This window comes from Lutzomyia longipalpis, chromosome 1 (assembly GCF_024334085.1).
Source record: "Lutzomyia longipalpis isolate SR_M1_2022 chromosome 1, ASM2433408v1".
Lineage (NCBI taxonomy): Eukaryota > Metazoa > Arthropoda > Insecta > Diptera > Psychodidae > Lutzomyia > Lutzomyia longipalpis.
The window spans coordinates 6,378,204-6,389,838 of NC_074707.1; the positions used below are offsets into that span (position 1 = coordinate 6,378,204).

General features: G+C 37.1%; 2 protein-coding genes across 2 annotated transcripts; one reads left to right on the forward strand and one right to left on the reverse strand.

The window, feature by feature from the left end:
* Positions 1-4,732: 4,732 nt before the first annotated feature.
* LOC129796804 (SET and MYND domain-containing protein 4-like) lies at positions 4,733-6,992 on the reverse strand. Its single transcript, XM_055838898.1, has 2 exons — positions 6,867-6,992; positions 4,733-6,781 (listed from the first exon to the last, which is right to left on the reverse strand). The coding sequence occupies exon 2, from the start codon at positions 6,736-6,738 to the stop codon at positions 4,945-4,947; it is 1,794 nt and encodes a 597-aa protein (XP_055694873.1). The 5' UTR covers positions 6,739-6,781; positions 6,867-6,992; the 3' UTR covers positions 4,733-4,944.
* A 1,772-nt stretch (positions 6,993-8,764) lies between these two features.
* LOC129786874 (SET and MYND domain-containing protein 4-like) lies at positions 8,765-10,956 on the forward strand. The gene is made up of 2 exons (XM_055822124.1): positions 8,765-8,877; positions 8,954-10,956. Exon 2 carries the CDS (start codon positions 8,991-8,993, stop codon positions 10,761-10,763), a length of 1,773 nt encoding a protein of 590 aa, XP_055678099.1. The 5' UTR covers positions 8,765-8,877; positions 8,954-8,990; the 3' UTR covers positions 10,764-10,956.
* Positions 10,957-11,635: the final 679 nt, after the last annotated feature.

The following is an 11,635-nucleotide window of genomic DNA, read 5'->3' on the forward strand; positions in this document are numbered from 1 at the left end:
TAATTTTCCAAAGCAATTTCGGAGCTTTTCCTTCTTCCCCCGTAGGAGATGTTGTGTGTCTGATGGAGTGGCGGACTGATTGCTTTTGATGACTAATTTTGGGGTCTACAACCACAATCTCTCTCTCTCTCTCTCTCAAACCAATAAAGTATGTAGTCTCTACCTACAACCACGGTAAGTCTTCTGCATACCTTAATTGACAAATAAGGTAGAAGTGAAAAGTTTTCAATTTAGAGGGAAAATTATTGAGCTTTTTTATATAGAGGAGCTTTTGGATTTGTTGCTATTTATTTCATAAGAAATATTAAATATGTCGTTAGAGCTTTTAAAAATTGCTTTGAAAATTCTTTTTTCATCAAATTGAAGGAGATTTACTAAAATCAGTTTAGAATTTCTAAAGAAAAATTCCCAAAGATCTCTTTATGCAAATTGTTCTAATTCTTAACAATTATATCCTATTTTAAAACAGACATTTATTTTCCATTTTCCCCTGAATAATAAAAAGATTCCTAAAAATTATCCTTGCTTAAAAAATTAATCACAAATGATTGCAAATTCCGGCAAAATCCATTTGCATTCTAATGCATTTCACACATTCTACTCTCCATCTCAATTTGGTGGAAATGCTGAAAATTCATCCAGTTGCGGTACCTCTAACTACGTAAAGTATGAAAAAACTGACCTATATGATTTTTCAATCCACCCCTGAATAATTAAACGTCTCTACAGAGAGAGAGACAGAGTCTCAACTTCTGCTTTGATGAGCAATCCACGGGGCCAGAGAGCTTTACCATTTGGTCCCGTGCATTCTACAGGGGGTGCTGTATGCTGGAAAACCCCATATGCATTATTAATTGGGCTTAGAAACAATGGTTTAGGTATGAATTATGAATTCGCGGTCAATTAAAGGGGGATTTTGCTTGCCATGGCTGAAAATCCACTGGGAATTGCTTCCGATTTTGTTACAATGGCGAAAAGATATTAAATATTTGTGCTAATTTTCATTTGGACCGGAAATTGCTATAAAGTACAGGAAATTGCGTATCCCATTGAAATATGTGCGAAGCTCACATGAAGGGTGTGTTGTGAAGGGTTTCAGTGTGATTTTGCATTGTGAATTGATGGGGGTGGAAATGGTGGAAATACAATATATATATAAAATAAAGCTCAACTGTGTAGCGTGTGTATGCCCGCGTTATAGAATGGTAATTATTTATGAGGAGAGAAATGTCAGAATTTGTGTGGTATATGTATATACATATTTTTTATATGCGAGGAGATGTGAATGGCGAGCCCCATGAGAGACGGAAGTCCTGATAGGGAAATGAATGTTTCATTTGCGCGCTTGTCAGAAATGAAAGAAGTAAAAATGTAATTATCATACACAACATATCGCACATGGAAATTGTATACAAGTATCATGTGCACAAAAGTACTTCACACGGGAGGGTGGTGGGAAAAGGTACAAAAACCACCACCAATGTGAGAATTTTTCAAAACGTGAGGTTCTCCAATAAAAAAAAAACTTATGAAATAGCGTGGGCGTGAGAAAAAGGATTGGTGAAATTGGGCTTCTGCAATAAATTGCATGCCACTTGCACATATTTTACCAGTGAAAAATGTTTTGGTAAATCAGTTAAAACACGCTGCCCTGGCTATATTATGTCTTGTTCTATAAAATTGTACATATGTATGCGCACATTAAGTATGTTGTGTATGGGGTTCAATTACGCTAAGTTGAAGTACTCCTATCCACAATGCGGTTGCTGCTGAGAGTTGGTTATAATGGTGGGGATGGAAAGAAAGCTCGCACATCAACTTTCAATTCAATTAATCATGGCATGGATAAAGAGCCTTCTTGCGGAAGAACTCTCCAGCTAACGTAATCCAGATTGATTATTGAGACAGAAATGTGGACAGCTGAGATTCAATTGATGGACCCTAAATTATGCGGAGGCGACAGATATTCTTCCAATCTTGATGAATTGCTTCAATTTCATTTGAATATTATATCTATATGTAAGTAGGTATGTGGTAAATTCACAAAAGTGGCGCCACATCGCGTTCTCAAGCTTCGATTTTCATTGCAATGATGCATCAATTTTATTGAAGTGTTATCTTCAAAACCTTCCTATCTTTGTCCCATGACTAATTCATCTTTTAACAAAAAAGTGTGAAGACATGTGATTGATTCAGAGAAATAATTAGACTCTTTTTATTAAATTACTGAATAATTTATTTTATTTCTCATAAAATTGAGCTAAAAGCTGCAATGAATAATTCAGAACAAATGGAGTTTTATTAACCCTTTCGTGTCCAACGTGAAACATAAAAACATTCAAACATGGCCTCTTTTTATCACGATCCTAATCAAAACTTAAGATTTATTAAGTCAGGCTCAATCATGCAAAATTATCTGTAAGATTTTTCCTAATCACTTTCGGGATCAAAATACGTGACAATTGACGAAAACTTAGACTTTTCATATGAAAACTTTAGATATTTTTAATGTCAATCAAAAGACAAGAAGCTTCAAATGCTAAAATAAAATAAAATGTTAGAAAAGATAGAAGATACGAAAAAAATTAGGATTCGTACAATCCTGTTTTAAAACGTTAAAAAAGAAATCTTAAACGTTAGAAAAGACTTTTCAAAAGGTTGGAATTGCACGAATGAATTTGCTAAAAGCTGCTAATTTGAATGCAATAGCCATGAATAAGTTATGAGGAACTTGATTCCTTATAAACTTTAATTCCTAAAAATCCATTTTCAGCACTCTTTAAATAAAGAAAACAACTAAAAACTCTCCCTTAATGTTTGTCTGACATTTTCAACCCCGGTCATCCCTAAGCCAAAACTTTTTTTTTCATATCAATTTTTTATATAAAATAATAATAATAATAATTAATCGCTACCTACGATTTTAAACATTTTCCACTTAAAAAATTGTTTAAATTTTTATCACTTAATCAATAATATTAATAAATATAATACTCATACAATTGTAATGTAAAATGTATGAATTGTATATAAATTTGGGAAAAGCGTTGATATATAATCAAGCAATTGAAATGTAAATTTCAATATTTCCGCATCAAATAAATTAATTCTATGCAATTTAAATATATTTAAACGGGCAGAGGTATTTTCCAATCAAAAATCAATATTGGAAAATACTTTCGGGGAAAATGATATTCAATGTTAATTAATAAATAAATATCAAAAAAAAAATTGCAAGGAAGAGATTTTTCTGGATCAATTTGATGGAGGGTGTGAGGAGAAGAATGGCAATGAAATTTAGAATTTGAGATGCGGGAAGTTGAACTTTATGGTAAAAGTGTCAGACGCAGTTGTGGGATTGTGGTTTATTAAATTGAAGTTCCTCCCTCATCTACATACCTATACCCACTTCTATATGTAGTTAGTTCTCCCCTCGGGCGGACGAGACGTCTCCTTTTGGCAAAAATATTTATATAATAATTATGCTTTCAAAAAGCAAAATAGAATCAGCTGTCTGAATTGAAATAACCACCCCTTTTTGCACAACACTCACCCCTCCCCTCTACAAAGAGAATCAGAAGGAATGGAAATCTACGTTGCAGAAGGCCCCGCAACCACGTCACGGTGGACTGGCTTTCTGCGTGGGTGAAATTGAAAATGATACCGGGGAATAGATAGCTGAATTAAGTTCTCTGGTTCTCCTGAATAAGATGCTCCCCCCTTAATGAAACAAATTGATTTTTGAGTCTTTAGGAGGAAAAATGAATAAATATCCTCACAGAATAGATGCCAATTCTAACTTCTCGGCATAGAATAGGGAAATATAGCAACAAAAGAGTTGTAAGGGAAAAGTAAATAATTTCATTTTGGACTACCCAACACACACTTTTGTCCATTTGCAAAAAGGGGAAAACTTTCTACTGGTAAAACACGAAATTTCAACGAGAAAAGTGTGATGCAGTTATTGTTCTAAAAGCATCTGTATACAACACCAACTCTTTTCAATCGAAACTTTTGCCATTCATCCAGCAGCCCCCAAAAATACTTCACCACCCATTGGCACCAAGTTTTCCCATATAAGAGGGAATTCCCCGCACATGGAAAATACCTACATTTTGGGGTTTTTGCCGGAGAAGGACGGAAAATTCCAAAAATGAATCAACAATGTTAAATTTCCACTCTATCAAGTTCTGCACAAAAATAACTCCATATTACTTGTTCATCTCTCGCTCCATGGTGTTTTCTATTCTTGTGTAACTTGCCCAAAATTTGCGCTCCCTTTTATTCCAAAATACACTTCAGGATGTTGAAATTTTGCTCAAAGGTACTTTTTGCTGATTGCTCTCCCTTTGATATGCATTCCACTTTCCCTCCACTTTTTTGAGCCATTTTCAAAGAGGATCTCTCTGTTTGGTTTTACATACTACCAAGAGAGATATCAGTAGAGTATATAGCTACATAGTATATAAATAGCATTTGAAAGTATATAAAATGATTTGAATGATTGAAGAAGATATAGAATTTCATGCAAAGTCCCTTTTGCATGTACTGAACCTTTTTTTTTTTAAACTAAAGTAATAAATTGATCGCGATCCTTAAAGAGTTAAATTTAAAGACTTTTATTTCAGTCTTACGTATTTAACTCTCAAGGAAACAATTCGCAGAAAAAAAATAAACTAAATTATCCAAAATATAAATAAATTTACCAAAAATTTGGCAGAAAAACAAAATATTTAATTTAATATAAAGAAAGTTTTTTTAATCGCAAATTAATTCAGTTTGAACAAGGTTTATTCGATTTTGTAATTCATATTTAGCGTCTTGAAGGTTAAAAACTCAAAAAAAGAAATTATTTTTCAATGAAAGCGATTAAATAATTCAAATGAATGAAAATGAATAAATATTTCAAAGGAAAATGAAAATGAATTGAATCAAAGAGAAAAATTAAAGTTCAATAAGACGAGCCTTCTCTCGGAGCACGAGTGGAACGTTCCCGGACATGATGTCAAGGCAGTATTTGAGCTCTTCTTCGGCAATACAGATTTGAGAGGTTGGATAGCGATGACCGTACTTACGAAGGTACTTCCGGACTGCGTAGAAACCCTCCGTGGCATTCTTAACGTCGAAGCGGCAGGAACAGCAGTGTGCCCGTGTTGCGTGCAGCGGCACCTTGGGGATGGTCTTTGGCTCCCGCAGGAATGGCAACATTGGGAAATTCTTCGTACACGCCACACATTCACAGTGGAAATCATGTTGCTTGTGCAGCACAAGTTGACGCATTGATTTCTCCATGTACTTGAAGTTGCAGCTGTAGTTGGCAAAGAGTTGCTCCCCTGCTACGATCTTCTTCACAGTCATCACCACAGATCGCGTTCCCATTGTGTTGATGCAAATATTGGGGTTACACGAATGATTGATGAGAGTGCGAAAGCCATGCATGCCACCGCCATAGTAAAAATCATCCAAATGCTCATTTTCCATGATTGTATCAAAGCTGTAGGCATTCATAGGACAGAGCACAACGTAGCGAAAAATAATCTTCTTGAGGAACTTCTCTGCTTTGTCACTTGTCAGGAAACGCTGGCTGAACTGTGAAGAGTTATTCTTGAGGAGATTGAAAATCAGAGCTGTATTGACGTGATTCTTAAAGTCCGAATTCTCCTTGAGCTTCTTTTCTTTCGTGAGCATATTGTGAATTGGTGCGTAGCGCTGTTCCGCTGAGACTGCCCCACTCCAATCGAAGTTGAAGACATTCTTCCTCTCCCGTTCAATCTTCATAACAGCCCCAGCCATTGTGTTCGGGTCTGCGAACAGCAAGAAGGCACTAATAACCGTCCGGAAGACAATTCGAAGGCCCATGTCGAAGATTTTAAACAAAGCTCCATTAATTGGGCATTCGATGACGTGGAAATCCTTCATAGCTTCCTCCTGGCACGCCTGGGAGCAGAACATGGTCTGAGTACATTGGTTGCAGGCAAACAAGAGATGAGGAACCTCAACCAAGCATGTGGCGCATCTCATGTATTGAGTTGATCCCAAAAGTACCTTCGAGAAGGGTTCATCAATGGCAATAATCGTCCCAGCATGGATCTCCTTAGTTGTAACAATCTTCCTCCCATACTTCCTATCATGTCGCAATGCAAGACATTTGGCCACAAAGGGAATCTTCTCATTTACCGGCAAGTCGATCTTTGGCTTAAATTTTCCCACCCTTGGTGGCTCTCTCTCCTCCAAACTTTCCTTACAATTTGCCTCCCTTCGATCCAGCTTCTCCTTCAAGCGCTCAGGATAGCCGAACTCCCGTGCCATTCGGATACTCTCGAGGCACTCCCGGAACATTCTCATCTCAAAGAAGACCGCAGATCGATTAGCAATGGCAAGACTGATCTTCTCCTTGGACACAGCATAGCAGGCGCTCTTGTTGTACTCCTCAATAGCCTTCACGTTCTTCTTATACTTGAAGAAGGCATTTCCCTTCAGACGAAACTCCTCCGCCTTGGCGTCACTCTTCTCCTCCGCCAATTTCTGGACGTCCGGAAATAGATCATTATCACTCAACATTTCCAAGGCCATGTCAACTGTATCAACAATTGGGTCGCCACATTCACGGAGAACGAACAAATTGAAATGAAAAGCGAACATTGAATGAAAATCGTCACCCACACTACGAATAAGATTAGCATAAATGCCCTCGCTTGTCTCGGATTTGAAACACTGACGCCACTCTGCTGAAGCCATTTTGCCTTTCGAGGCTTTTGTCGCCTTTGAAGTGAAAAATGTCCTGCAGAAGAGAGAACAAAGGCTTAGAAACAATTTCTCAAACATTAATCATAAAACTAAGAAGAAGATTTAAGGAAGTAACTTACTTTTTGTGTGTTAATTATTAAGTTCTTGGCGAAAAAATCTTCGTCGTCCTGATGAAACTGCTGCACGGACAAGATCCTTTTTGCATTTGAGGTTATGTAGTCAATGTGAAAAATTTTTTATAGCAACATGAGAAAACTTTTATGGCAACCATAAAATTAACCCAATCAAGCCCACGATTAAAACGTTTGTTCAAAACTTTTCAATTAAAATAAAATGCTAATTTTCACAGTCATTTTGCTGTAAAAAAAAATTCTTTTATTGATTATTTATTAATAAGATTAAAGAAAAGTTACCAATTTTGATTTCACCTCAAACGATTTTTTTTTAACCCTCTCGTGTCCAACAAATAGTGAAAATATCATTTTGTCGCAAATTTTACTCTTTGTGTACATTTAAACGAGTTTTCTTAACGTCTTCTTTTAATTCTTTATTATTTTAATGCTTTAGTTGCTTTTCTACAATTTAAACTTATTTTTTTCTACATTTTGTCATTTAATTACTTCAGGAAAAAAATAACTTTCCATGCAATCCTCACGATCTTGATCTTCAAAGAAGCCTCAGCCTGCAGCAATTAAGTCTGTGGTGTCTTGCTGGCAACAAATTGCTATTTCTGTCTTGTCGTCAAAGCAGCAGTAGCTAAAATATGGAAGAGAGATGTTATAATAATGAATTATAAATATTCCAAAAAATGATTAAGCACTGCATAAGTGTCATGAGGCATTAGTTTGAGAAAAAAGGGGTTACACTGCTGCGGCATGAGGACTCACCGCAAGGCAGATAATGCATTTGGCCAAAAATAATCTTTGGGGAGACACCGAAGAAGCCCTGTGAGTGAATCTTGTCGACAAATTTACAACTTGTCACTTTGACTGTTTAGAAGAGATTACCGTCCCCCCGGAATTATGAGATCAGTGTCCTGTGACAGAAAGTGGGGTCTCTAATTGGGAACATTTGTTACTTCTGCAGCACTTCTTCATCGCTCCGTATCTTTCCAGCTGAAATCTTCCCGTCATCCACAAGAGGCATACAAAACTGAGGTTCCTCACACACTTAACATTTCATGAATTATGAGAATAAATCCTCTTCTCAGCCACAAAAGTTTAAGGTGTCCCCTAGCTCTTGCTAGGCTATACTAAAAGAAAATGATACATTGCACACAATTCGTTTATGAGAACAAATTGCTTTTCTTGTATTTGCATGCGCTTTGATATTTTAAAAAGAAAAAAAGTGATACTTTTTATTTTTGCTATAATTCTTATTCGCTGCACGCTTGAAACTTTAATCTGGGTTTTATTACAATAAATAAGTCAATGAATGATTTATAATTTGCCTTTATTGCAAACTAATGTAATGCTAAAATTCATTGTGAAAACACAATGCATATTTAATCGATTTCATAAACATTTTATAATTAATTTTCAATTTAACCAGAAAAGGATAGAATGGATAGATGTATGAACGCTATCTACCTTTGATAGCTTCCATAGTTTTGGTATTAATAATAATAGCCCCCTCTGTGATTTATAACTATTTGCTGTACACACAAACTCTCCGCTTGTTGTACCCACATGCAGAACTAATAATTTTGTAAATTTCAATTAGAAGATAATTTAGTTAATGGACTTTTTATTTACATTCAGTTGCTGCACGCTCAAATATGGCTCCCGCGTCATTATTTATTTTATTTTTTTTAATATTCACAAATTGGATTACATCATTCTACTTCATTTACATAAATATATTTAAAAATCTATACTGCTTTTTGTAACTAAAAGAATTAATTAATCAACGAATTCAAAGTTAAAATGGATAAGAAAAAAATGTCCGCCAGCAATGCATATTATAAAAATCGTGCTATAAAAATTAAGAACGCCACTGCTATAATTTTTGGCGCAATACCACACATAACCTCAAATATTTTTCAAAGGCTTCAGGCAAATCGTATAAGAACTTTCCACAACGTTTTATTACACAAAAAAGTAGATAAAAAGGGCAAATTCTGCACAAAAAGTAAGTAGACACTCTTTAAAGTTCTAGAAGATGAATTAAGAATCTTTTCCTAAAGAATCTTTACTCATTTTCGCAGATTTCCTGACATCAGAAGTCCCGGTAAATGCTGTAAAATGGCAGAGGATCGGTTCAACAAGAACGTGGTTTATCAAAAGTTTATCGAATATACAAATGCCCCATTCACTAAGGCTTTGTTCACCAATAAAATTCAGGAGTTTATGAAGAAAGGACGCAAAGAAGGTCCTCTTATTGAATTTTTTCTTGGATTCGCAAATGAGCACAATATCATTCCGGAACCTGCAAGTTTTGCGGAAGAGAAGAGTGACGCCAAGGCGGAGGAATTTCGTCTGAAGGGAAATACCTTCTTCAAGTATAAGAAGAACGTGGAGGCTATTGAGGAGTACAACAAGAGCGCCTGCTATGCTGTGTCCAAGGAGAAGATCAGCCTTGCCATTGCTAATCGATCTGCGGTCTTCTTTGAGATGAAAATGTTCCGGGAATGCCTTGAGAGTATCCGGATGGCACGGGAGTACGGCTATCCTGAGCAATTGAAGGAGAAGCTGGATCGAAGGGAGGCAAAATGTAAGGAAGAGGTGGAGAAGCAGCCGCCGAAAGGAGAATATTTTGAACCAAAGATCGACTTGCCGGTCAATGAAAAGATTCCCTTTGTAGCCAAATGTCTCACATTGCGAGAGGATAAGACTTTTGGAAGGCACATTGTGACAAAGGAGAAGATCCCCGCTGGGACGATTATTGCCATTGAGAAACCCTACTGCAAAATTCTTGCAGATAAGGAGATTTACCTCAGATGTTCCAACTGCACTGATGACGTTTCCTATCTGCTGTTTCCCTGTGACTCCTGCACTCACACCATGTTCTGCTCCAAGGCGTGCCAGGAGGAAGCTATGAGGGATTTTCACGCCATCGAATGCCCAATCACAGGAGCTTTGTTTAAACTGTTGGACATGAGCCTTCGAATTAGCTTCCGACTAATTATTCGGGGTTTCTTGACGTTCCCAGACACAGAGACAATGGCTGTGGCCGTTATGAAGATTGAGCGGGAGAAGAAGAACGTTTTTAGCTTTGACTGGCGTCAGGAACTCACACCGGAGGAACTCTTTACGCCTATTAATAACATGCGGACGAGCGACGTGTTCTTCAATGATTACTCTTCCGTCACGGTTCTTTGCTTCACTTTGTGCATCATGGAGAAATTGCTGAAGAAGGGTTCTCCGGTGTTCAAGCAGCAGTATCTGCCGACTAGAGAGGCAGAAGAGTTCCTCAAGTTTTACCTCTTCCATAAACTTCCAGTGAATGTTGCTAATAACAATTACCTCAATGGTGTGATGGACTCCTATGGCAATCAATACAATACAATGCGAGGAATGGCTTGCTCTCCCTTCTTCAGCCTCATTAACCACTCATGCTCCCCCAACGTTGCGTGTATCCCATCCAAGGGAGCTGCAGGAGTGATGTCGTGCATTATCACCCTGAAGACTATTCCTGCTGGGAAACAACTCTTCACCAGCTACGAATTCACTCATTTTCTCTTCGAGAAGTCAGTGCGTCGGGAGAATCTGGAGAACCGCTATAACTTCATCTGCAAATGCGTGGCCTGCATCAAGAATTACCCCAGATACAACATCCTTCCGTCACCAAATTATGCTTTTCTTCAGTGCTTGTTCACCGTGGAAGACGCAAGGAAGTGTTTTGTCGAAGTGAAGGATTTCCTCTGCAAGAACGGCCATAAGTATCCAACTGTCCAACTCTGCATTGCTGAAGAGGAGCTCAAGTTCTACCTCAGCGTCATGTGCGGGAATATTTCACTCACGATCCGTGAGAAATCTCGTTTGATGGCTCAAGAATACTTGCCCGCAGAGAATTAGTGAGTAATTTCTTTTTTTATCTTCTTCAATTTATCACCAACCCTCTGGAATTAATCAAAACATCATGAATTAAGAAAATGTTCTTCCAACTGAATTGAATTCAATTTGAAAAGGGAAAAGAACCCTTAAAATATTTTTTGAAATAATTAAGAAATGAAATAAAAAAAAACCTTAATGGTCAACTTAGAAAGAAGATTTTTGAATTTATTCTTAAGAGTAAGATATCAAAGATAAAATCCATGAAATAGATGTGGGATGAGATGCTGGAATGCCGCACTTCTTTGCGTGATGGTTCAGTGATTTTTGGAGTGTCACTAATTCCCCAAAACTAAACCATCTCATCGTCGCATAGTATTTTAAATTCGTTGGGTTGCAGATGGGGCAAAAAAGCGCAATTTCCTGCCTGACTTTTTGCCCACGGAGTTCCCAACACAATATTGTGTGTGTGTGTCTGTTCTCTGAAAATCGTGAACGTTTGGCCATAATTATTGATTGTTCCAACAAATTCAACGTGAATACACCTCACCGTGAAGTATTGGATTCGTTCCACCAACGCGCTCTTTACACACAACTTTTTTTCCCAAAAGCAAAATGAACTCAACACGTCGCGATGTTAGTGGAAGGAGGAGGAAGAGAATATTTGGCATCGTTTAGTTCTCTTTTTTTTCTCTGGATGACGATATATCCTGATAAAAAAAAGTCAATTTTTCACAACATTCAACTGTGCCCGGGAAATGGTGATTGCTTGAAATTCACGGAATATTTTCTCTATCGTTACGCATGTCGAAAAGGAAAATGAAATTTTTGGGAAAAAAGAGACACTCTCTTTCACGTAAAAATCTCCTTTTCACATCGATTTTGGGGAGAGAGCT